The sequence below is a fragment of the Pan paniscus genome, chromosome 8 (assembly GCF_029289425.2).
Source record: "Pan paniscus chromosome 8, NHGRI_mPanPan1-v2.0_pri, whole genome shotgun sequence".
NCBI classification, from domain to species: domain Eukaryota; kingdom Metazoa; phylum Chordata; class Mammalia; order Primates; family Hominidae; genus Pan; species Pan paniscus.
Genome location: NC_073257.2, coordinates 106,137,496 through 106,164,827, shown reverse-complemented (window position 1 = coordinate 106,164,827; position 27,332 = coordinate 106,137,496). Strand labels below are relative to the sequence as shown.

The following is a 27,332-nucleotide window of genomic DNA, read 5'->3' as shown; positions in this document are numbered from 1 at the left end:
AACCCATTTATAAACTGAAGACTAAGAGTGTATTATATATTCCCCAATAGCTAAAAGCTGTTGGCCAAATCTATGCCACAGGACACATACTAAAGAAGAAAAAAAAGCTGACAACCACATCACAGCAGCTGCATGTACTCCTGATCCCCTGGCAGAGTACATGGCCATCAGAGCTCAAGACCCACTAATCAATATGCTGATCCTACAGATTCTGTAAACACTCTTTGACTTTGAAGACCCATCTTTTTTTTTTAACTTAATTTTTTTAAGTTGACAAATACAAATTATATATATTTGTAATGTACAACATGATGTTTTATAATATGTATACATTGTGGAATGGTTCAATTGAGCTAACTAACATATGCTTTACCTCACATACTTATCATTTTTGGTGGTGAGAAACCCATCTGGTTTTCTAATGCATTTTCTTCCACTGCATGTTAAAGGAATATGTTTAACTGAGGCACGTAAAGACTTTGAAAACCAGATGGGAGAGGATGCTGAAATTGAAAAAGGCTTCCAAGATAGTAAGTCAGAACTACAGAAATAAGCTTGGAGCAGAAGGCAACCAGCTAATTGTATTATTCAGCAGGAGTTTCTAGGGGGTTCTCAGAAATCACCAAAGAGCTTCAAAGCAAAAAGTTAAAGAAACTTCCAACTCTTGCATAAAATGCCAATTTAAAGATAACACATTAGCTGACAGTCTGGTGAGTGTCAGAGCTAGAAATATTGATCTATGAGGTTCTATTTCGAACAGGGAAGTGCAAATACAATTGAAGTCAAATTATGATCAGGGCCATAGATGCACACACCAGCAGCCTCCTTATTTCTCTCCACAGACCTGTGGAAGACTAGAGGCATGCCTGCCTTGGTTGGGCAGCCTAGAGATCCGTTTCTTCCTACACACTACTGAGCACAAAATGAGTTAATAAAAATTGTATACATTTGTCATGTAAAACATGATGTTTTGAAATATGTATACCTTGTGGAATGGTTCAGTTGAGCTAACTAACATATGCTTTACATACTTATCATTGTTTGTGGTGAGAAACCCATCTGGTTTTTAAATTCATTTTATTCCACTGATTGTTAAAGAAATACGTTTAACTGAGGCACATAAAAACTTTAAGGCCATGTGCGGTGGCTCACACCTGTAATTCCAGCATTTTGAGAGGCCAAGATGGGCGGATCACCTGAGGTCAGGAGTTCGAGACCAGTCTGGCCAACATGGCAAAACCCCGTCTCTACTAAAAATACAAAAATTAGCCAGACAAGGTGGCGTGTGCCTGTGGTCCCAGCTACTCGGGAGGCTGAGGCACGAGAAACTTGAACTTGGGAGGCAGAGGCTGCAGTGAGCCAAGATCATGCCACTGCACTCCGGCCTGGGTGACAGAGTAAGACTAAATCTCAAAAAGAAAAAAAAAAAAAAGACTTTGAAAACCAAATGGGAGGGGTTTAGTCTACACATGTTGATTAACTCATGGGATAAGGCCCTGGCATACCATCACAAGCATTAAAACAATGCCAATTCCACATGCCAATCTCAGCCCAACTTCCTGGGAAGAGTATGATGAAGAATGTAGGCTTGGCACTCTCTAGGTGCCACATCAGAGGGGAGAAACCTTGAGTCTTGTGTGTAGGGAAAACAGCTTACCACCTAGAGACTATAAATTCCATGAGGGCAGGAATTATGTTTTGTTCCTTTTCCAGCACCTAACACCTAATAGGGGCTCAAAAAATGTGTTGAATGGCTGAAAAACATGAAGCCATTAGTGTTCCCACACCTTCTGTTATTCTTCATTCATTTATAACCAATCCCCTGAAGTTCGGGCAACTCCAGAAAGCAAACCAACTTGGCACCCAACATAGTACACAAGGAGGTTACAGGATTCCTCTTAGGCCTGTCTAGGGGTGTGTGTGTGGGTAGGAATGGAGAAGGCTGAGGATCAAGGAGGAAGGTCATTGGCCTGCTGGCCTTGGGTCTCAGGACCTGCTATGGAGGGACAATAGCTGCTGTCAGATTGAGTTCTGGCAACCCCCAGGCAGTGGAATGCTGCTTTGCATGGTCCCTGTCTGGGTGGCAGCTTCCTGCCAGGGAAGGCTGCCAAGCAGCTTGTGACAGCTATGCAGTGTACAAGTTTCCGAGGTTCTTTGGTGCACTGCCATTTCTGACCTGCCTGTCTGCTGCTCGTGGGAAGTAGCTGGGAAGTTCAAATGCCAAGGGACCCCACTCTCCATTGGCTTTCACCTTGCAGTGGGATGCCTGCCTATCTTGTCCTTTAAGATGGGAGTAGCTGGAAGATGGCCTTTGGCTTTTCTGGTCAATAGAGACCTATTAATTCTATGTATGAAGGAGATCTATATTTCACTCTGCTCCCAACCACAGTGGGTTTTCAATATGACTGCTTGACTATATTTGTTTCCTAGCATCTTATCATAGTAATTGACATTTGTCATAAACTACCACTAGGAGAAACTACCTGCTTGAATCATTAAAAAAAAAAATTAAAGATAGCGTTTTAACTATTTACTTCATTTGAAAAAAAGTTTCAAAAATCTTTTTTTTTTTTTTTTTTTTGAGATGGAGTCTCGCTCTGTTGCCCAGGCTAGAGTGCAGTGGCGTGATCTCGGCTCACAGCAAGCTCCACCTCTCAGGTTCACACCACTCTCCTGCCTCAGCCTCCCGAGTAACTGGTACAACAGGCGCCCGCCACCACCCTCAGCTAACTTTTTGTATTTTTAGTAGAGACGGTGTTCCACCGTGTTGGCCAGGATGGTCTCGATCTCCTGACCTTGTGATCCGCCCGCTTTGGCCTCCCAAAGTGCTGGGATTACAGGTGTGAGCCACCGCACCCGGCCTCAAAATCTTAATGATTACTATTTGGAATGTTGACACCTTAGGGGATTTTAATAAGGGACCACCTTTTTATATTCTCTTAAAGAAGCGACTTTTACTTAAAGTCGCTGAAAAGTGAACTTAATTTTCCATCAGGAGATACATAAATCTTAACTTAGATCCTTCTCTGTAGTCAAAGATAGAAAGTTAAAAGTGAAATTTCAGGCATTACCTTTCAGCATCATTCGTCCAGTGGATCCTCCAAAAGTACTGAGAAGGCCACTTCTTGCTCCCAAAGACGTGGTTGCTTCTAGGAGAGAACCGGTGATGTACTGCGATATTGAAGTCCTTTGGAGGGTGGCGCGATACTCACATACAGTGTCTCGGACACATTGCTTTAAGCATGGACCAACGCTTATCCTTCCATGGGCTGTCTCGGAGGCTGGGAGCTTGGTGAGGAAATGGAGTAGAGATCCAACTGTATTTTCTGTTTCTTCTCTTCTCACTGCATTGTAGATCTGTGAATAGCACAAAGTACAGGAAGTATTAATCTAGTTTCTTAGGAAAGCAAATTAACTTGTTGACAAAATGCCAAGATGACTTATTAAGAAAGAAGGCTCAGATGCTCCAAGTGCAAACACTCTGAGCACTCGGCTCATGCATTAACCTGAACATTCTACAGACACCATCTATTTGGAAAAGCTCTGTGTAGTTATAAAATAGGTCATTCAAACAACTCTGCTATCAAACAGAGAACTTACAAGTCATACCAACCAGAAATACATTCAGCTCAAATTTCTCCTCCTCAGCAGAGCAAAGCTCTTCTGCAGAGAGATGAAGGCAAACCTTTCCTTCTGGTTTTCCTGGACATTACTGAATGACTGTCCCAGGTCTGTCTCCCTCCATGGAGTGTTTCAGCCTGACTTTTATGGGAAATCTTTTCTCCATGCTTAAACTGAATGAGGATGAGAGGGTCATGGGGAAAGAGAACTTCCCTATTTCCCCTTTGGGCATAATTCTTCAAACTGTCAGCTGAGATCAAAGTATTTGAATCATTTTTTCTCTTCCTCCTCCCTCACCTCCCATATCCAATAAGTTGACAGATCCTGCTCACTCTTCTTGCCCCATCTATGTCACTGTCACTATCCTGATTTCTTCTCCCTTTATCACCCGAATTCACCAAGCATTGTCTCAAGAAGATTGCACTTAGGACAGGTTCCTAACCATGTCTCCAAATTATTTCAATGCAGTCATTCAATGTGCATGTATATAGACCCTGCTCTGTGCAAGGCAGTGTGTTGGAAGATGTGGGGAAAGTGCAAGGGGCAGCAGACACCTCTTGTGCTGCTGCAGGATTTCACAATCTTCGATGAGGCCTGAAAATTATAAGGTTTGACATTATTGAAGGGAGGACTTGGAATTTGTCAAGCATTCTGAGAAGCCAGAGACTTCTGGATAGTGTATAAACAAACGGAGGAGACACATAACATGCAGTGAGGTAATCCAGCTCTCTGATGGGGGAATAAAGGTGTACTACATTGTGCTGTCTCTATCGTGTCACCTTGAGCACCTTGCCTTGGCTGACTTGTCATTCATTCATCAAACCAACAAATAGTTACTGTTTATATACCAGAAACTATGACAGGGCTGGATAAATAAAATAGTTTCTCTCCTCAGAGTTCACAGTCTAGTAAAGGAGACAGAAAAGCCAAGAGCTTAGAGTGGGGTGGAAATGAAGGTCACCTACTTCGGTGACATTGATGAATGGCCAGGGAGTAGAAGATTCCCACTGCCCTGCGGGCCAGGCATGTGCCCCCATGATGTTGCATCCTCCAAATCTCACTCAAGAGGGCCTCCCTTGAGCTGTGCTAGGTCCTTATGATACCCCAGAATGCACCGAGTCCTATGATATTCAAACTGTGTAGACCCTAACTAGATTTTATCTGTCTTCCTCTGTCTGGTGGTATATATTTGCCACTTGAAGGCACAGTGTGATTCTTACCTTTAATTCTCTGTCATTAAATTTCTAGTGGCCAGCATGGCCATGGAGATGGTGTGCTGGGACAGAAAGAGCCCAGGTTTGGGGTCAGGTACATGAGGTCAGGTACACCTGACTCGACCTTCACCAGATAGAGAGCTGGTCATTAAGTGTGAACAAGCTGACTTGAATGTTTCAAGACAGCTCCCTCCTCTGTAAAATGGGGATAATAACACTATTCTTAGGGAGATTCTGGGATTCACCACGATAAACATGTAATATACTCAGCCTAGTGTCTAGAAATGATGCTCTTTACTGTTGAGCAAGTCTATAAAAGAGAATACACTCTTTTACCCTCAATGAATAATAATAGGTGGTTGTATAACTATAGACCACAATCTATGAAATGCAATGTGATTGGAGTTATGCCCTTGCTCTTCTGTGTTTCTGGGCAATATTATCCTAACCCTATTTGGGTGTACTGTGAGGGCAAATGGGGGTAGAGAGCTGCAGATCTCAAGACATAGTTTTATTCTCTTGGCTCCAAATCATACAGGCCGTCTCCAACACACTAAGTCCCATGCAAGTCCTTCAGAAGTAACTGCTCCAGTTGTGTAAGGAAAAGAACTGACTGGTAGCTTGATGGCTAAGGAAGGCTTAATAGGCAAAGCAGGGTTTGACCTGTGCCTTGGAAAGCAGGCATGTCTCTAACTGGAGCAGCTGGGGAGACAACTCACCATGCAAGCAATAAGGACAGCCAGTGGAGTTTAGAGCAGGGAGTAAGCATAGGAAATAACTGGGGAATGAGAAAGGCCAGGGAACAACTGGGGAATAAGAAAGGTCAGTTGGCCTGATAAAGGAGACCTGGAATTTTAAAGCAAGGAGATTTCACCCATCAGAGGAGGGCACCCCTTGATGCTTTTTTTTGTTTTTTGTTTGTTTTGTTTTTGTTTTTGTTTTTGCTGGTTTGTTTTCAGCAAAGGAATAATGCTAAAATGGTTTTGTCTTAAAAAGATTACTAAGCTGGCAATTCCTAGTTCCTAATAGGTTGGCCTACTTTCTTTACTTGCCAAGCTGCTGCGCTGGCTCATTGTGCATTCGCTCACTACCATGTGCATTCCAGTCTCCACATCAGGCCTCCATAGACTCCCAGTGACTCATTCAGTCTCTTATCCAGCTTTTCCAAGGTGTTTTCCTCAAAACATTCTACCTACAAGGGATTGTATGACCTAAGGACTCCTTGATCATGAAAGTTTAAAAAATCTCAGTAAATCTCTTATCGTTTTGGAGATTTACATTGCATAATAGAATATTAAAGACAATTAGGAGAGTCAGAGTAAACAAAGTATTTTAATTTGCTTAACTGAGTATTTCCCATGTTATTTGATCATTTCTTTAAAGAACACAGCCTGTAGATGTAGTGCTGTGCCAAATAATTAATTTACTTTAATCTAATAGCCTTTTCTTATTCCCATTTCTTTGCCCTCTGCAGAATCTCTGAAATAGGCAATCATCCATCCTTCTTGAAGTCTTTCATCTCTTGTCATCTCATTGTTCCATCTCCGCCTTATTCTGTATCTCCCCTTCCACCTCGGGCCTTCAGGACAGTTATAATGCAATAGAAAGGTGCCAACAAGTGCCTAATGTAGGGAGGTCACAAATCAATTGACCATGGGCCAGATTCAGTCAACAGACCTGTTTCATCTGACATAACCTGTTTAAATTCAGGAAAGCTTTACATATACATCTGAAGTTCCAGCATCTCCTGAATAATGAAACAATCTGGTAACACTGAGCATTCCTACATGGTATCAAATGGCTAGATCTTCTACTGTTAGATGGGGCATGAGTTCTCCACTGGATGCCAGTGCCCACCATTCTTTGGTGATCACACCTGGCCAATATCTGGTCACCATTAGTATATGTGTTTTTGACCCTGTCTTAATAAAATACAGATACGGATGTAGATATTTACAACAAACATGTACTGAGCTCCTCCGATGTGTCCTCTGTGTGCTCTTGCCTGTGCTAGTTGCTGAGGATACAGAGAAAGCCATAGTCTCTGATATCAAAAGGTATTGCAAATCACCTCCAAGAAACTATTAATAAACATATATAAATGCTATGTATATATTAAGCAATATTTCAACATCGTTATCAGCCACATTTCCAAGCCCCCAAACTTGTCTGAAGAAATAAAAGATGAAGTGCTCTATGAAAGAAGCTCTGAACTTCCATCACCATTGCCAATACCCTCACCACAAAGAACCAGAAAGAGATCAAAAATTACTACCAAGATCTGGAATGATGCATCCCAGTCACATCAATCCTGGATGAGAGAAACTCAAGGTGCTTTGTTGGAAAAATGCTGAAGTGTGGACAAACTGGTGGTAGATATGGCAATGTTCAGGGAACCTGTCAAAATCAAGGTATTGATCAGGCACAGTGGCTCACACCTGTAATCCCAGCACTTTGGGAGGCAGAAGTGGGTGGATCACAAGGTCAGAAGATCAAGACCAGCCTGGCCAACATGGTAAAACCTCGTCTCTACTAAAAATACAAAAATGAGTTGGGTGTGGTGGCACATGCCTGTAATCCCAGCTACTCGGGAGGCTGAGGCACGAGAATCGCTTGAACCCAGGAGGCGAAGGTTGCAGTAAGCTGAGATTGCACCACTGCACTCCAGCCTGGTGACAGAGTGAGACTCAGTCTCAAAAAAAAAAAAAAAAAAAAGTCAAGGTATTATCTCTTCCTAGATCACTCACTTATGAAAAAGAAGGAATCATGGAAAAGCCCATATGTAGAGTGTGAAGAAGAGACAGTAGAGAACGGTCATTACAAATATGGCTCTGGAGCATTGGTTTGAATTCCAGCTCCCATGCTTCCCAGCTGTGTGACCTTGGATAAGTTGCTTTGCCATTCTGTGCCTCAGTTTCCTTTTCGCCAATATAGGATATAATAGTATCTGCCTCATAAGGTTGTGGCTAGAATTACAAGCTTTGATAAATGTAATATGATTAGAACAGCATCTGGCACTTAGTAAATGCTCAACAAATACTAGTTTTTATGATGACAGTGATGATGAGGATTGTGGCAGGCTATAAAAATGGCCACGAATTATTTCCTTCACTGACACTGGGCTGGAACTGTGATTTCCTTAACTAATGGAAATTTAGCAAATATGATGCAAGCAGTCTTGAAAAATACCTGTACATTGGAGATTGCTCTCTCTTATTGCTTTTGGCAACTCTGCAACAACTGCCATGTGAAGAAGCCTGAACTAGATTGTGGGAGGATGAAAGACCATGGCCCAGTCACCCCTGTCACCTTGGCTGATAACTTGCCAACAGCCAGACACATAATGAAACCATCCTGGATCCAAGATCATCCACTTGCCAGTCCAACTGCTGCCACAGATGCATGAGAGGGCCCAGCAGAGATCAGTTGATCCAGACTAGAACTACCCAACTAATTCACAGAATCATGGGCTAAATAAATGATTGTTGTGAAAAGTCGGTACGTTTTGGGAGTCCTTTGCTACACAGCAGATGTTAACTGACACAATGATGATGTGTTTGGAACCATAATAAGTATTTTAATTACATAACAATTGAATCCACACACTAATCTATAAAGTTGATTCATTTTATAGATGGGAAAGTAAGCCTAGAGAAGTAGAGAAATACAGTCAGCCTTACACACCTAGTAAGAGGCTATGCCAGGATAGAAACCCAGATTTCTCTAACTCTGTGGTCCAGCTTTATCCATTGCACTATCCATTGTCACACTCAAAGCCCAACAGTGGAATAAAGATCACACTGTTAGGGGTGACCTTGGTAAGAGGTTTAGGTTATGTTTACAATGCTGTTGTTATTGTTTTTATTCATGATCATTCCTTTCATGGCCACTCTCAATTCCTTTTGAAAATAGTCACGTTAAGTCTAATGAATGACCAAATATGCTTCCTTTATGTGAAGATTTATAGTTTTAAATTATACAGTCACAAATGAGAGAAACTCAAGGTTAATATGGTGATGGAAAGTGCTGAAAACTAGACAGACTACTGCCCTACATAGGCCAATATCTTTTTTGAAACAAAATCCAACACATCACAACATGGCATCCACACTTGCTAGACAGCTATGTGAGCATTCATTTACTCAACAAGTGATTTATATTTACTGAGCACATACACTGTGCTAAGCTCAACTGCTGGTGTTCTACCAGTGAGCAAGACGAGCTTCATTTTCATGGGGAAGGCAGACAATAAACAAGTAGACCAAATAAATTAGTAAAAAATTGTAGGCTATTATATATTATCAAAATATATTTCTACAGGACTTGCTGAAGTCATTGGGAGGAAAGGAAAGGAGTCAAAGTTTTTATATTTGGTCATTGCTAAGTTTTTAGAGATGTAGGCTTTATATAGAGAACTATAGATCAATGTTGCAAACTGTGAATGGATCCTTCCATGGGATTACACTCCTCCCATTATGGTAGGTGCTGTGAAATGACATGGCCTGGAGTGGTTTGGGCAAAATGATTTGACACAATAAAATGACTTAGAGAAAAGCAAGCAATGCTTAGATAACACTTGCATAAACACTTTAAAAGGCATTTGCAGTTCCTTGTGACTCATGAAAGAGGGATGCCTTATAGAAGCCAGTACTAGGATGTGGAGTTTAGGCCCAAAACAAAAGAAAACAAGCATACTGAGGCTGAAAAGAGCTGGGGTAATTCAGATGGAGACAAAGGCAAAGACTTGCATGCACTAAAAGGCATGAAGCAACCAGACACACCACATCCACAGCACTCACCCAGAAGGAAAGCTCCTTGGAATAGCCAGAGCTTTTTCTTGACTTGACTTCTACTAAAGTCAAAAAGGATATTGTCAAGTGGGGTCAATTTTGTACTTGCTCTGTTTCAGAAGCTATCTTTTTGAGATCACTTATGAAAAATTATGAGGTTCTAAGATCTGATGGCATATCTTCTGAAATCTTTCAACAGGAAGAAAGTGTGTTACTTAGAGGTCCATTGACTCAATAATAATAATAATTGCATCATTTGTTGAATGCTTAAAATGAACCAGGCCCTGAGTAGTGAGATGTGATTTCAATTAAACCGCATAACAGCTTTATGAAGAGGTTCTACTATTATCAGCATTTAAAAATAAGGCGCTAGGTGTCTGTAGTCCCAGCTACTCTGGAGGCTGAGGCAGGAGAATGGCATGAACCCAGGAGGTGGAGCTTGCAGCGAGCCAAGATCGCGCCACTGCACTCCAGCCTGGGAAACAAAGCAAGACTCTGTCTCAAAAAAAAAAAAAAAGAAAAAATAAGGCGCTAATGTGCACACAGCTAGGACTTAACATCAAGACTCTCCATGTCTAAGCTAGTGCTGTTAACTACCAAACCAAACAGAAAATCCTATTACAGATGTCAGAGGAAGCACTTTCAACAGAGGGGTAATTGTAGTCACAATCCCTCCATCACTTTTTGTTTGTTTGTTGTCTGTTCCTTCCATTAGAATGTCAGCTTCATGAGATTTTCTTTTTTTCACGGCTGTATCTGCAGTGTCTAGAACAGTGTTTGGCATTATAAGTTCTCAATGAACAGTTCTTGATTGAATAAGTGAATTTCTCAATTCTATGTCTTCACCAAAAACTTGGCTAGAATCCTCTGGTTTTTTGGCCCTGACTACATTGGATTCATCTGAACCATAGGCGACATTCTACTGTCACCTGTATTTGCTGAAAACTAGATATATAAATCATACGAAATGGCATAAAGTCTTTACAAAGTATTCAGAATAGCTGTAGCCAAATGTGGATTTAATTGCTAGTAACCAAACTTGGCCATTTCTGATAAATCCACCAATAGTTTAACAACATTTCATTATCATTTGCTGATTGGCTTAGAGTCAAAGGACTTAATCTGATCTATTCTCTCTACTAATTTTTCATGAAATTGATCATTTGAAAGGATCATGGGGTTTAAAAGAAACCAAGATACTGATTAATGTATTGACTCTGCTAAATCAATTTAAATAAACAAATATTGAGTTGCAGTTACATCGACTATGGTAGATGCTGGAGAACAATGATTTTAAAAAGAAAAAAGACTCTGCCCTGGAGAGACCCACAGTCTGTACTGTGTAACTGTGTGATACTGGGCAAATAACTGAAACCCTCTTCCTCATAACCTACTCTTTGCCCCAGTTTTCTTATCTTTATCACGAAGAGGCTGGCCAGTTATTATCTCCAAGGTCCCTTTTAGTGTTACTGTTCTATAATTCATACTTCCTTGCTTTCTTTTTCTTTCTTTCTTTTTTTTTTTTTTTTCTCTCTGAGACAAGGTCTCACTCTGTTGCCCAGGCTGGAGTGCAGTGGCACAATCATAGCTCACTGCAGCCTTGACCTCTTGGGCTCAAGTGATCTTCCCACCTCAGCCTCCTGAGTGGCTGGGACTACAGGCACCACCACTATGCTGGGCTAATTTTATATTATTTGTAGAGATGGGGTCTTGCTATGTTGCCCACACTGGTCTCAAACTCCTGAGCTCAAGCAAGCCTCCCGCCTCAGCATCCCAGCGTGCTGGGATTTTACCCTATATCATACCCAGCCCCTTCTTCAGTGGCAGATGGAAGGTATAATTAAACTTAATTTTGGTGATTATTTTGATGATCATTATTCTCTAATACATTAGCTTCTCCTGTTCCCTCTCTCTTATTACTATTCTCCTTCAGTATCAGCTGCCATTTCGCACTAGTGACTATATATGTGCTTCTAATAGCACCCTTATCCTCCCCATAATGTGGTTCTTAAAGTGCCCTGAGCTAGAAAAACAATGACATTTATTTTAACGGTGTCACCTGTGAGTTAATAGGTGGTAACAACGCAGGGGCCTCTCACAGCATGAAGTGTAAGAGCTCTGCGCTATGGTTTGCAAACCCCTTTACTAGTCTCATGAGCCTCTTTTCTAACTTTGGAATCTACAAGCAGTGTTCTAAAAGGTTGAAGATACTAGAAGTTTCATGTCTGATGGGTGTCTGTGTGTAAACAAAATGCAATGATATAAGAACTGTCGAATTTCCTGAAGAGTCAACAAAAACAGTGAGGCTGTTGGAGGGGGTAGTTGCAGCAGCTTGGAGACTTAAATGGCAGGGATGGGGAGGAGAATTTTGGTAGCAGGCTGCTGTTTGCTCTGCTCATGATTCCACATTCCATTCAAATGCCTGTGCAGAGAATTCCATTCTACTGAGAGTATTCAGACCATGCACGAGCAAGACACTGACCAAACAGAACTCCGGAAAGACAAACATAAAGACTTTGCTAAAACCAGGCCAATTAACCAGAACTGTGCCAGAGGCTTCTATGGGAAGTAAGCTGAACCTTTATCACTTCAGGGGAACATCTCAGAAGAAGTTAGAGGATGCCCCAGGACATTTGAAAACTTGGGAATTTCGCAGCTGCAAATGCCCTTCCATACAACTTCTTCCAATCCACATCCCTTTTATTAAAATTTTACCTCCTCCATGTGGCTTTCCCTGGGTTCCGGCAAGAAATAATCATGTTCTTTTTGGTGATCCAATGACACCTTAAGCAAAGCTCTAGTAGCACTTTCTGTGAAGTACAGAAATCACTGTTTACTCTCCTACTATGTCCCCACTGGAACAGGGACCAAGCTTTAATAAACATTTTGTCCCCAGCACAGGGCACTGCTTAGCATGCTGCAAGCAATGGAGAAAGGGCACAGTGGAGAAATAATTGAAGACTTAGAGTTATGGTCCTCAAAGTGTGGTCCCCAGACCAGCATCATCCTCCTCACCCAGGAGTTTGTTGGAACTGCAAATTCTTGGGCTCCATCGCAGGCCTACTGAATCAAAAACTCTGGGCTGGGACCCAATAATCTGTGTTTTAGCAAGCCCTTCAGGTGATTTTGATTCCTGCTAGAGTTTGAAAACCTGTATCCTAGACTTTAAGGAGAACATGTTACCTTTCATCTCTGACTGTACCATCCATCTGACAAGCACTTACGTCCCTATCATCTCCCTTCTAGAATGGAAGCTACTGAGGGCACAGTCTAGGGCCTATTCATCTCTATATGCCTCAAGGCCCCTAGTTCAGAATCCAGTACAGGGCAAAACTCAACAAATGCTAGCTGGATAAAGGAGCATCTCTGCAGACATTCCCCATGGCTGTAAATGGAACAGGCCTTTCTGTAAGTGATGCTTCCAGCTTAATATTTCCAAAGATGAATCACGTCTGAGATACTAATTCTAATGGTAATTACCATATGGATGAATCATATCATAATGAGAAAACCTGGCTGCCAAGGGAGCCTCTCAAAAAGAAAAAATCAAATCAGGACAAATGGATTATGTTTTTAGGATTGTGATGTCAGGCCATGAATTAGGCCAACAGAAGGGACTTAATGGCCTGAACTACCAGGCTCCTTGCAGCTCTAAGGAGCAATGGGTCAATTAATGAATTACATGGGGACAAATTCCCTGCAAGACAAAACCAAATTTTCACAAATCCCGTAGACTGTGATCCCTGGCTCAGAGGATCAAGGGTAATGTTCTCGCTAAGCTGTGCATGTGTGAAGCTGAAAGGGACAGAAAGTTCCTGACATCCTGTGGCTCCAGGCTTCTGTGTGTCCCCAACAGGTGGAGGGGACCAATGCCAACCTATAAGACCAGGCTTTCTGCTTCCTGTGCCCCAAACCTTCATTGGCTGAACTCCTGCTCATCTTTTCCTGGTTTCTAACCTTCCTCTCTCTGCCCAGCTGGAAATGTCCAGTGTGGCCTCTATCTTCATGGCTCCCAGGGCCTTGGTCATTGCTTCTGGACCAGCACTGCATTTCCCTTCTCTTAACCTCCTGTCTGCCTAAAGATGGCCTGAGGCTGAGGCTGACCTCCTAGAATATATTGCTCTGACAACCAGAAATGGGATAGCAGAGATGGGACAGCAGAGATGCCATCTCTAATGAGATGCCTTAGGGTAGAGTGGAAAGAGTATGGTCTTTGTGTCACACTGATCATGTCATACTTAGTGCCACCATCCAGTAGCATGGGGGAAGTAACTAGTGTTTCTTTAATGGAGATATAACAGAGTTGTTATAAACAAGCATTCAAAGGGATAAGACATCTGTGAGTTCTGTTTCTAGTTTCACCAGCCCTGAATATCCAAATGGTCATAATAGCATAAATACCTGAATCTTTAGAGCTCCAAGACCATGCCTGCTGGCCTGAGGACCTCAGGTAACTTCCTACCCCCAAAAGCCATCACCATCTGCCTTCGTCCCTCCTAGCTATTTGGTAGCATTCTGAAGGTGATGGAGCCCCTCCTATGCTCAGGGATAGTTTGCTTCTGTTCTTCCACTCAGCTCCCCTTGTTGAAGTACCTGGACTGGGCTCTGTGGCTGGCCAACCTCTGCCCTCCTGGGCTGAGACTGGAGGTGGAGAGAACAACCCTCTCCTAGTCTCCTGCATGTGAACTTATGTGTAGACATCTAAGTGTTTTCTGGTGCACAGCTCCATAAACAGCTCAACTCTGGATTCCATTCTGGGCTAGTGCCCACTATGCTATAATAAATGCAAAGCCTCAGCACAGCACTTGGCATGTATGTGGCATTTAATAAAAGGGAGGTTATCAATCCTCTTGGTCAATATCAGAGTTACAGTGCAGATCCTCTCTCTCATCCCAGGTTTATTCCTTTCACTCACTTCTCTGCTCTCTTCTGTCTCTCTAGGTTGCTCCAGCAGCTTTCTTCAACTTCCTCTTAGTCCCCATGGTTTCTTCATTATTAAGATTTCTTAGCCCTCACCACTTGCATGTTCCCCATGTTGCTTTCTTTTGAATCTCATCCTGTTGTTCCTTGCTCTGTCCTGATCTTCCTACCTTCCCCATCACCCCTCTCTCTCTTCCCTTTATTCCCAATGTCCATCTTTCTCCTGCATCCTTCATTTCTTTCCATTGCCTTTTGATCTTGATCCTTTGAGCATCACTTCCAGGGGCAAAGGGAGGGGATGAGAATGAGGACAGAGTGTGAATTAGTAGGGTCTGCAAGCAGAGATCCTCCTCTAATTATTAGCAGACAGTTATTTATCCTTATTAAATGCACTGTATTTCTTCTACTGGAAAACTGCAGTGATTTAATTCTTAAAGGTTTCTCTTCCAAGGGGACCCAAGTGAATGACCACCAGAGAGGAGCTAGGGACATTCCTCTCCAAATCCCCCAAGGATCACGAACTCAGTAGTTGAGCTAACATGGACTTACTCTCAGAGACAGGACCCAACATAAGTTGGCTTCTGGTCCTGATTAATTGAGCAGCTGCAGAGCCTCATGCCTGCCAATAAGACTGAAAGCTGTTTAAGACAACCAGTACAGACCTTCAAGTTTCATCCAAGGGTAGAGCCATATTCAACAACCTGTTAGTGAACACATCTCAGGCAGAGCAAATGAAATGGTAGTGGTGGGTGAATAGAGATCACCAGATTCCCAGGAGCTAGAGCTGTCACCAAGTTTAGGCAGGGCAGGAGGACATGGAGCCTGGAAGAGGAATTGTTGAGTCTCCCAGACAGGATGGAGGAGTTGAGTAAGGGTAGAGAATAGTAGGAAAGCCCAGCCTAGTGGGGAAAATCCTGGGCCCTACACCCAGAGAAAGGCAGGCCCTGGGAGGTCCTAAGCAATAGCTAGGACCCACGCTGGGGTGCCTATCCAGAGGAATCCTCTGAGAAGCTTGGACTGACATTCAATGCAGACACAAAGTAGCCGCACTTTAATATCTGAAAGATAAGCCATCTATGCCTAAGAATATATTCCTTGTTTGGACTTTGTTCATTCATTCATTCAGTCAACAAATATTTACTGAATGTCTATTTTGTGCAAAATAGGTTGCCAGTAGCTAGAGATAAAATAATGAGTAAAACAGCTTCTTGTCCTTAAGAAAGTTACTGAGCATCAGGGAAGGTAAGCAAGATAATGGGCAATTATATTACAGCATAAAATTCTACATTGGTGTGGGCATACAGTGTTTCAGATACACAGAGGAGGGTCTTAGGAGGCCATGGAAGGTTCTTCTAGGAGGTAACATCTAAGACACAACCTAAAGACAGTAAGAGTTAGCTAGGGCAAGGTTGAGGAAGGGTAAGAGAGGGGGAAATGTTCTAAGAAAAGGGAACAGTGTATGCAAAATAGTTTTCCTATGGGTGAAGCTAAGAGATTGAGCAGTGAGTTTGGGGAGATAAACAGGAACCTTTTGAATTCTTATAAGTGGATGCAATTCTAGGCCAGAACCATTTCTGTTCATAAACATTTCCTAAGCAAACTACCTATGCAAGCTATATGGACATGCATACAGCTGGAGGGTTATATCTCATATGCCTGAGGACATCCATTGCCTTCCAGAGGTATTTTTTTAAGTATTGAAGATATAACCTCAAACAAGACACAGCCTCTTCTCTTAAGGCACCAATGGAATAGAGATGATGACTTCTAAGATTTCCTATAGCTTGGTGGTTTCCTTTTTTTAATAAAAACCAATGAGAAAGGACAAAGTACACATTACCTACCAGCCTGGAACAGGAGAGAGACCATGTACTTCATTTGTACTCACAAGGTAAGTAACAACTTTCAGAAGCATCCCACAGGGTGGGCGAGGACTTAGGACTTTTCCTGTCTAGTTGGAGGTATAGATCTTAAAAGAGATGGAACATCTTACAGGAAATGTCACCTTTCTCTCCACTTTTGTAAGATAGCAGTGGAAAGGTAAGCCTTCAAGGAGGTTCCAAAATATTGGGGAACTACAAAAAAATGGACAGGTCGTGGCATTAAAACTGCACTCAAGTTCATGAGGATGAGTCAGGGATTTTCAATCTATCCCCAGAGAGACTACCTCTGTCCTGTTACAGAGACTCTCAGCTATGTGTGTGTAGAAGAGCATATGTATTAGTCCGTTTTCACGGTGCTGATAAAGACATACCCAAGATTGGGCAATTTGCGAAAGAAAGAGGTTTATTGGACTTATAGTTCCACATGACTGGGGAGGCCTCACAATCATGGTGGAAGGCAAGGAGGAGCAAGTCACATCTTATATGGATGGCAGCGGCAAAGAGAGAGCTTGTGCAGAGAAACTCCCATTTTTAAAACCATCAGATCTTATGAGACCCATTCACTATCATGAGAACAGCACAAGAAAAAGACCTGCCCCCATGATTCAATCATCCCCCACTGGGTCCCTCCCACAACACATGGGAATTATGGGAGCTATAAGATGAGATTTGGGTGGGGACACAGAGCCAAACTGTATCAGCCTATGTTCAGGGCTAGGATTATCCTGAGAGGTTGAGTGTTGAACACAATATATTTGACCTTCAGAGGGCTCAGGAGTATGGGAAAGTTATCACCTTTCAGCTTACCTGGGCCTACCCTATAGTCAGATAAGAAAGATATGGTCACCCTGAGCTGCATGTCAAAGAACTCCATGGAAATCATTAAAAAAGAAAAGAGAAAAAAGATGCTAAAGTTAATGAAAATTTTAAAACTTATAAAAACTTAGGTTAAAAACTTAAGTTTAAAAAAATTGTAACTTCTTTTAAAGTTAACAAAACTTTTTTTAAAAAAACCTTCCAATTTACATTCCAAAAATATGGTTTTAGCACTTACATTTTGTAATTTAAAAAGCTTGCTCTCATGTCTCTACTGAGCTTAAGGTTTTTCTTGGCTATCAAAACAAAGAGGTCTTTTGTTGAAACAATCAGGCGACAGTGTTTTGGTGAAAAGATTATATACAGAATAATGGTATGAAGCTCTATTGTATAAAAAGTAGACTTAAGAGCTTTCCCTGTCTCCAGATACTCTGGGCTTCTTGCAATAATTTGAAATAATGTTGTCCTTCACTTTGTGGGAGCTCTAAACAATTGGGTGCATTCATTATTTTCTAAGAGCTCATAAAGGACACAATGCAGGTGAGACTACACATAATTAAAGGCAGTGTCAACAGCAGTGTATATACTAACTACAGCCTAACCAACCCACTGGGATCAACAGCTTATGGGTGTTCCAAGGATTTTCTCTCTTTTATACCCACCATGATCTAGTGATTCATGGTATATTGTATTGTATACAGGTGGAACTCCTGAAATATTCCTTGAACTGATGTTAGCTGGTCTTTGGCATCTGCATATACTGGACATTACCAGTAATGTCAAAGACGGCACAAATGAAGTCAGTGCAACGAGTGTTTGGCATGAATCTGTGGGCTGGGTAGGCTATAGGGAAGGGAAGGGTCACTGAGTCTCACTCCCAGCAGAGCTGGTAGGAGTCAAAGAAGACAGTCAATGTGATGCTGAGCTGGAAGAAAAGGACTTGCTGGGGCCACATCTCTGTTTAAATCACTTCTGTAGCTACTTTGGATGGGGTTCCTTTTCAGGAGCAAATGCACATTCAGCTGGAGGGTTCTGTCACTCATGGCCCAAAAGTCGGGTCACCTTTTATTCACTGGGAAGCTCATTCCTCACACTCTTCTCAAGATCTTCTGGTCTCACCACAAGAGTCCCAACTTTGCTTAGCCATTCACTTGATGAGAGTGAAGGAGAGAGGATGGGAGCTCTATATGTTGTGCTCATGATTGGAGGAGAAAGTCCACATCCAGGGATGACCATATCAGATGACTCAACCTTGCTTATCTGTTATCCAGTGGAGACCATGATACACTATAAGACAGGAGGCAGAGGTCCTGGGAGCAGACAGGGAACAGCTGAAAAACAGACTGTGGGAAGTCAGAGATGCAGGGATAATAGCAGAAACTCTTTGTCTTTTCTTTTATTGCACTCTCTCCAAATTGCTCCTTTCCAATTCTTCAACATGAGGCCAGGGAGAAGCAAATGCACTTCTTTTGGAAGGTGAAGGGCATGGCCATTACTGGCTGGGTAAATTTGGGGTTTCATCAGTTCATCCAACAGGTTTCATCATCAGCTCTTTTATGTTTTACCCTGCAAATATTCTTTTTAAAAAATTTTTTTTGAGACAGAGTCTCACTCTTTCGCCCAGGCTGGAGTGCAGTGGTGCGATTTTAGCTTATTGCAACTTCTGCCTCCCAGGTTCAAGCAATTCTCCTGCCTCAGCCTCCTGAGTAGCTGGGACTACAGGCACCTGCCACCACGCCCAGCTAGTTTTTGTATTTTTAGTAGAGATGGGGTTTCACCATGTTGGCCAAGCTGGTCTTGAACTCCTAATCTCAGGTGATCTGCCTGCCTCAGCCTCCCAAAGTGTTGGGATTACAGGCATGAGCCACCATGCCCTGCCATTCCTAAAAATTCTTAAGGCAGACTTGGAAACCTTTTCCTACCAATGCCATGGATCCTTTTCCCATTTCCAAAATCAGTCAGAGGTCACACACAGAATGTTAAACATCATTATTATATTCAGACACAAGACACAGAAAACAAGAAAAGCCAAGTTCTATAGATATAGCAAATAAAAGGATAAATGAGATCTAAATTGTGAGTAGTTAAGAAACTCAGGAGTATTTGTGGCAGGGGAGGAAGGTGATGACGACAGAATCACCGAAAGACAGAAAGATAGAATTTTGAAGAAAAGGATGGAGAGAGGAAGGAGCAGGAGGAAGGATCAGGGACAGCATGTCAGAGATGAGCAAGCCCTGGAGATGCCTGCTGTTCTCCCCAGTGTCTGTCATCAGAACAGTTATCGCCCTGCATCATGGCCCTATAAAGTGCTTGCTGATTAATCAGTGACTCATCCCTGTTGCATTGAGTGTCTCTTGCATGACCAAGGATGGCTGGAAGGCAGGCAGGTAAGAGGGAAAGTTAACATGAGGCAGGAAACAATAAGTGAGAAGAGAGAGGTTCAGGCAGCTGGGGCTCCAGGAGTCAAGAGGAAGCCACAGTCACTGGGAACAGGCTGACTTCAATGGGGAATGAATGCTACTGGCACCTAGAATTGTGCAAGAACCAGCAAAAGAAACTACCATCAGAGTGAACAGGCAACCTGTAGAATGGGAGAAAATTTTTACAATCTACTCATCTGACAAAGGGCTAATATCCAGAACCTACAATGAACTCAAACAAATTTACAAGAAAAAAACAACCTCATCAACAAGTGGGCGAAGGTTATGAACAGACACTTCTCAGAAGAAGACATTTATGCAGCCAACAGACACATGAAAAAGTGCTGATCATCACTGGCCATCAGAGAAATGCAAATCAAAACCACAATGAGATACAATCTCACACCAGTTAGAATGGCGATCATTAAAAAGTCAGGAAACAACAGGTGCTGGAGAGGATGTGGAGAAATAGGAACACTTTTACACTGTTGGTGGGACTGTAAACTGGTTCAACCATTGTGGAAGACAGTGTGGCAATTCCTCAGGGATCTAGAACTAGAAATACCATTTGACCCAGCCATCCCATTACTGGGTATATACCCAAAGGATTATAAATCATGCTGCTATAAAGACACATGCACACGTATGTTTATTGCGGCACTATTCACAATAGCAAAGACCTGGAATCAACCCAAATGTCCAACAATGATAGACTGGATTAAGAAAATGTGGCAAATATACACCATGGAATACTATGCAGCCATAAAAAATGATGAGTTCATGTCCTTTGTAGGGACATGGATGAAGCTGGAAACCATCATTCTGAACAAACTATCGCAAGGACAAAAAACCAAACATCGCATGTTCTCACTTATAGGTGGGAATTGAACAATGAGAACACTTGGACACAGGAAGGGGGACATCACACACTGGGGCCTGTTGTGGGATGGGGGAAGGGGGGAGGGATAGCATTAGGAGATACACCTAATGTAAATGATGAGTTAATGGGTGCAGCACACCAACATGGCACATGTATACATATGTAACAAATCTGCACATTGTGCACATGTGTGCACATGTACCCTAGAACTTAAAGTATAAAAAAAAAAAAAGAACTGTGCAAGAACAACAACAACAAAAAACATAGGGCATAAGAGGATTAACCTATCATGAGGTCTAGGGCACAACGAAATAAGAAAAGAACAGCTATACTGTGAACTCTCGATTATTTGGGGGTAATGTGGAGATTATAATAGTAGGAAATGCTACCTACATGGGAGGTGCTATGAGGCTTGGTATAAAAATCCAAGCATAAAAGGAAGTTAGAACAGGGCAGATCTTGGAAAAATCTTCATGAATGAACTGAGCCCTGAGAGCACAAAGCAAATGTGGAAAGGTCAAGGGGAATGTATTCGTGTGGATGAAAAGTTGCTGGCTCTGAAGTGCAGCATTTGGCTTAGAGATCAGACTGTTAGCCTGAGAGCCTGGGTGGACACAGTCTCCAATGTCCCTCCCTCCTCCTCTGCCCCTGCGCAATTACTGTCTATACTCATCTGTCTCACTGAGAAGGAAAAGAAAAGCTGGGGAGCCCAATTTGCTCCACTTTGGGGGAAGTGAGGAGGTCAGGGGACAATAGACTTTTCCTTTCCCTCTAGAGGTTTACCTTCTAGTCCAGGTTTGATGCCAAATGTTCTGAGCATTCTGGGCTAGTCACCTTCGGCTGCGACTTTGCAACCATTCAAAGAATGTAAGGTTCTAAGGCAGGTCCTATGGAGGCTTTTCAATTTCCCTAGGTCATTGTGACTTCTCTTTTAGTAATTTCTCCCCAGAGCCCAGGTCATAGTGAGACCCAGGGAACAGACCCAGAGAGACACTCATTGAGACATGCATATATCTGTGCATTTAGAAAACTGAACTTGGCCTTCTTAAGCCTTGTTTTGATTCAATTATCTTCAACGATGCCCATCTGCTGCATTTTGTTTCCTTAGCATGGTCAAGGGAGTTCCTCAGTAACCCCTCACTGTCCACCCTTCTACCCCCTCCTCCATTATTACCCTAGTTGAACACATTGTGACAGCTATCCATCCCCTCAACAAGCCCAAGCTTCCCTGCCCACTGCCACTCCCATTCCCGCATCGTCACATTGCTATTAGAATACTTCCACTCTTTAAGGCAGTCTTAATGTCACTGCTTAACTAGCTATATGACCTTAGGGCAGTTACTTCTCTGTGCTTCCATTTCAAAATAGTAAAATGGGGATAACTGTGTGATAATTGAATGAATGAATACATACAAAGAGCACTTAGCATAGTGCCTGGCATACAGTACATTCTATGAAGGTTCTTGTCTTTTTCTCACCTACGGCTCCCAGCCCATCCACCCTCTGAACACTCAGGTGCTATTTGGAATACAGGTGGTAACTAAACATCTCCAACCAGGATTTACTTTATTTTGCCCTCAGTTATTGTCACCATTTTATTGTCTATTAGTTTTGAAAGGAATGGGTGTATAGTACTGAGTTTCTTCTCTGCTGTTCCTAATTTACTTATTCAGTGTGAAGTCCTCATGCCAAAAGGAACCCTTGGCTTCTTTTTTTTTTAACAGCAGCTTTATTGAGATATAATTCACATTCCATACAATTCATTCATTTAAAGTACACAAGCCAATAGTTTTTAATATAGTTACACCACAATCAATTTTAGGTCCTTTTTTCACCTCCAAGTTAAGTCTCATACCCGTTTAAAGTCACTCCCTATTTTCCCATCCTCACTAGCCCTAAGCAACCACCACTAATCTACCTTCTATCGCTATAGATTTGCCTGTTTGGGACATTTCATAGAATCCCTGGCTTCTTTAAGAGGCATAATTCTTCTTTAACTCAGCATTCATCTGTTTCATCAAAATCCCCAGCCCTAGGACCAGGCACATAGTAGGTACCCAATAAATGTTCTGTTGAATGAAAACCAAAGCAGGGGGTTGATCAAGTTAAATATATTTTTTTCACGTTTCATCTTTAGACCTTATTGGTCCAAAGCAAGATAGAGAAGTAGGTGAGGAACAAAGGCATTGTGTTTTTCTAAGGTATACAAAAGCTCCGTTGAGACTCCTTAAAATGAAATTCTAGTGCAGTGGTTCTCAAACTGGCTGCACCTTAGAGTCACGTGGGGAACAAAAAAATACTGAGGCCTGAGCCCTGCCCCACTGCATACCATATCCAATGTACTGATTTATCTGTGTGGAGCCATGGATTATATCTTTTAAAGTTTCCCCAGTGATTCTATGAGCAGCCAGGGTTCGTTGGGAACTCTTGTTCCAATGGAAACAATCATTCAAAGCAAGAATAATTTGTTGAATTCCAGCCATGCCCAGCATGATACACAGCCAAAGTTTTCAACTCTGTCTTCAGGGAAATGAACCTCAAAATTTTTAAGAAAGCAATAAAAAACAGAATATTCATTTCACAAAAATTTTCTTTATAGGCAACATTACTATTACACTGAGCCATATAAAATTGCTGATATTTGACTGTTTTTGACCTAGAAAAATCAAAATTTCATATCATTCAACCTAATTGAATGCATTTGTTTCATGAAATGAGATACATTTAATATTCAATCTGAATCACTATCTTGTTAATCACCCATTCACCTTCCTTGTGCTTCATGCATTTTTAAAAAAGAATATTTTAAATTTTATTAAATATATATCTCTAATACAGGATGGAAAATAAATTAGCCATCAAAGGGGGACAAAAATCATGGAAATTCACAACAGATAAAACAAACAGAAACTTTATAGATGACCTCTACATTTTGCCACACATTATTTCTGGAAAGCACGTCATAAAGTAGATTGTCATAAAGCAAGATGTATTTTCCCATAGGAAAAATTTCATGATTATGGATTCTGTTCCTGTCTAGGCCTCACATAAATCAAAGATACGATCAACAACAGGTCATGAAAGCAAAACTGCGACAGCCATAAACCTTTATAAACCTTCGGCGGCACTACAAACATTTAAAATAATAAACTTATTATTCAAGCACTATAAAATGCCAAAATAATATCGAATCCATTGATCATTATACTGGCATTTAGAAAGGCAACTGAGTACTACCCATCGAAATTCAAAAAGTGTACATTCTTTAATCCACTTCTAGAGATCTTTCCTATAGGAAAACTGGTTTGGCTTCTTTCCTCTCTTCCAGAACCAAGTGTAAATGCCTCAGTCTAGACCCACGGCCCTTCACAGTAAGTATCACTACTGAGTGGGCAGTGCCTTGCAGGGGCTCTCTAGCCACCCACTCTTCCAACTCCTTATCCAAGTCCCCATTCCTTCCACCAGCAAGCTGAGGGCTGCCCTAGGCTCTGAGGACAATCCTGTTCCCTGTCAGGAGGAATTTAAGGAGCTTTAGTTCTCTGGTGCAGGCTCCACAATGTCTAGTCAACTGCATTTCTGCTTTCATTCCCATCTCAGGCTGGGAATTTGGCTTCCACCTCCTTTTGTGACCAAAACTACTGGTGTCTCAGTCCTAGTGAGCCTCGTTGCTTGCCAGGCCCTTTCTTCACTCCACCTCTGCCCGCAAGGGGCTGAATTCCTCCCACTGAATCCCACCCTGCAGCTGGAAGGAACCCTGCTTCCTATTGCCACATTTTTCTGATGCCAAACACCTTTCTGGAAAATAAATGTCTCATGAGTGAGTGAATGAATTTCTAGATTTCTGCATACTCCATTACTGTGTACAACTGAATACCCACTGCCACCTCTTGCTGGGTCTCCCAGGGAGTGGGTATTTGGGATGTATCAGTGCATGATTCTAGAACAGCAGTTCTCAACCAGACGTTATTTTATCACGACCACCCACACCAGGGACATTTGGCAATGTGTGGAGACATTTTTGTTTGTCACAACTGAGGGCATGCTACAGGCATCTTGTGCGTTGAGGCCAATGATGCTGCTAAACATTGTCCAGTGCACAGGGCTGCTCCCACAACTAGCTGAGGTTGAGAAACACTGTTCTAGAGAAATCAAAAGCACTTTCTGCAGCACTACAAACCAAATCAAGCTGAAAATTACCAACAGAGAAGGATGATGCTTCTGTTTTCAGTAAAACACCCTTTTCCCATTCCAATTTTCAAAAATCTTGCTTATTACAGAAAAACTGGAAAATAAAGAAAAGCAAAAGATCACCTGTGATACCACTACCACTGTGTAGTTTTCCATAGTTGTGATGACATATTACACAAAATTTATAATCTGCTTTTCTACATAATGTATTAACCAAGTTTTTCTCCATATTACTATAAAGTTCTTTAGACCTCACTTTCAATTCTATGTGAGATTCCTCCTCATGATTTCACAACAGTGTAAGTAACCATTCTCTTATTACTATTAATTTGTTTCTGGGTTTTCACTATTGTAAAGCTGTTGTGATACACATATTTGTGCATAAAACTTTTTCTGCACATGAGGTTATTTCCTTGACAACCCTTAGAAAAGGTCTATCCTTGGCCAGGCACGGTGGCTCACAGCTGTAATCCCAGCACTTTGGGAGGCCGAGGCAGGCAGATCACGAGGTCAGGAGATCGAGACCATCCTGGCTAACACGGTGAAACCTCGTCTCTACTAAAAATACAAAAAATTAGCTGGGCGTGGTGGCAGGTGCCTGTAGTCCCAGCTACTCGGGAGGCTGAGGCAGGAGAATGGCATGAACCCAGGAGGTGGACCTTGCAGTGAGCAGAGATCGCACCACTGCACTCCAGCCTGGGCGACAGAGCGAGACTCCATCTCAAAAAAAAAAAAAAAAAAAAAAAAGAAAAAAAGAAAAAAAGGAAAGGGTCTATCCTCCTGATATCATTTTGAAAGGCAAACATGATTTGCCAAAGGATTCTAACATCAAAGCCCATGTGAAATGTTCCTCTGAACCCCATCTCTGCACTGGTCTAAAAACATACAACAAATCTGCAACTTCAAGAATCTTTGTCTGAGGAACATCAAAGGAGCCAGGAAAAAAAAAAAAAACATCCCAGAGCTTTCTGAATAGAGAACATTGCAGTGGATCATGAGAACAAGAATAAAAGTTCTTGTGATTTTTGGCACAGAGAGACAAAACTGCTATGTCTTTAATATGGTAGAATTTGCTGGTTGCAGAAGCAAAATATTTTATGTAGAATACCTTTCTTATAAGCCTAATGCCATTTTCCATTTATTAAGGAAGTTTAGCTTTATTGTATTTAATTTTATTTTTTGGCCATATTTTCTCCTTTGAGACAGAGTCTCGCTCTGTCACCCAGGCTGGAGTATAGTGGCACAATCTTGGCTCACTGCAACCTCTGCCTCCCAGGTTCAAGCGATTCTCCTGCCTCAGCCTCCCAAGTAGCTGGAACTTTAGGAACGTGCCACCATGCATGGCTAATTTTTGTATTTTTAGTAAAGATGAAGTTTCACCATGTTGGCCAGGCTGGTCTCGAACTCCTAACCTCAAGTGGGTCACATTTTCTTTTTATCTCAGGTATTTATTTAGATTTTGGGGAATGCAATAAATTTGATAAACATCTTAACAGCTATTTATTGAGATAAGTCCAGAACATTTTGAAACAAAAATAGATCAAAAATAATATTTTTTTCATTAACATCTAGATAGTATTCTTATGTTTTAGCAGCTGACTACAGTATAACTGCAAAGCAGAAGTTAAACTCTTACCTTCATCCTGCTCCCAGATTCACAGGGAAACCTACAAGTCTGTATAAATCAAAGCAAAGGCCAATATATCTAGATACAAAAACTCAAAAGATGGCAGGAAATGGTAAAAAGAAGTTGGGAATCAGAGGACCTGGGCTTCTGCTTGTCTATATCAACTAGCAAGCCTGCACCTTAGGACAAGTCATTGATATTTCTACATTTCAATTGCAGAAAAGGAAGTCTATCAAATATGAAACGACATATGTGAAGTGCTCTTAAGAGACAAAGTTCTTTTTTAAATGCAGTAACATACAAAGAGGGCTGTTACTGGGTATCACTGTGTATGATGTATTGTGCTTTGTGATGTCACTGCAGGTATAATCAAGGACAGAAAATCAGTATTGATGGGGCAAGCCATGGGACTGGAAGGCAGCAGGCAGATGTCAGGGTTGGGGATTACTGGCTCAGAAGCAGGTATCATAGCAGAAGCCCAAGTCTCTTCCAAGTCACAGGGCTAGGAACCAAGATATCAGCAGGGGAAGCAGGGGGTGGAGGGGGTATAAAAATGACCCAACTACAACCACCAATACTACCATTTACTGAGGCTTCGCCATGCAGCAGGCACCCTGAAAAGTGTTTTGTTTGCATTATCTTAGTCAGTCCTCCTAGCAGCCTGATTAGTAGGAGTTGTTACAGAAACACAGATGAAACCATGGGTTAGAAAGAGGTTGAGTGCTAGAGAATCTTATGGCTGCCAAATGGGTAAGCAGAGACTTCAACCACTGTCTTCTGACTCACAGCCCAAGGGAAAGACCAGGCAAGAGTAGGGGTGAAGTAAGTAGCTCAGTGACAGCACAGAACCTGTGAGCCAGGGCTCAGGCTGAGGCTCCTGGCCTCCCTGACTCTTCCTTCAAAGGCACACAGTAGGCAAGGCACTTGGGGCACTGGCTGCAGGGGAGCTCCCACCTTGCTTGTGATAGGGTGG

At 42.0% G+C, this 27,332-nt stretch overlaps 1 protein-coding gene across 6 annotated transcripts in view; it reads right to left on the bottom strand.

Annotated features, from left to right (window-relative positions):
- Positions 1-27,332, bottom strand: part of PLCE1 (phospholipase C epsilon 1) — a 337,648-nt gene that overhangs the window by 196,366 nt on the left and 113,950 nt on the right. For all 6 annotated transcript variants that reach the window (XM_034931124.3, XM_063607826.1, XM_057298956.2 and 3 more), the window contains one exon: positions 3,072-3,357. In XM_034931124.3, coding sequence (XP_034787015.1) covers positions 3,072-3,357 — 286 coding nt within the window. The remainder of the gene's footprint in view (positions 1-3,071; positions 3,358-27,332) is intronic.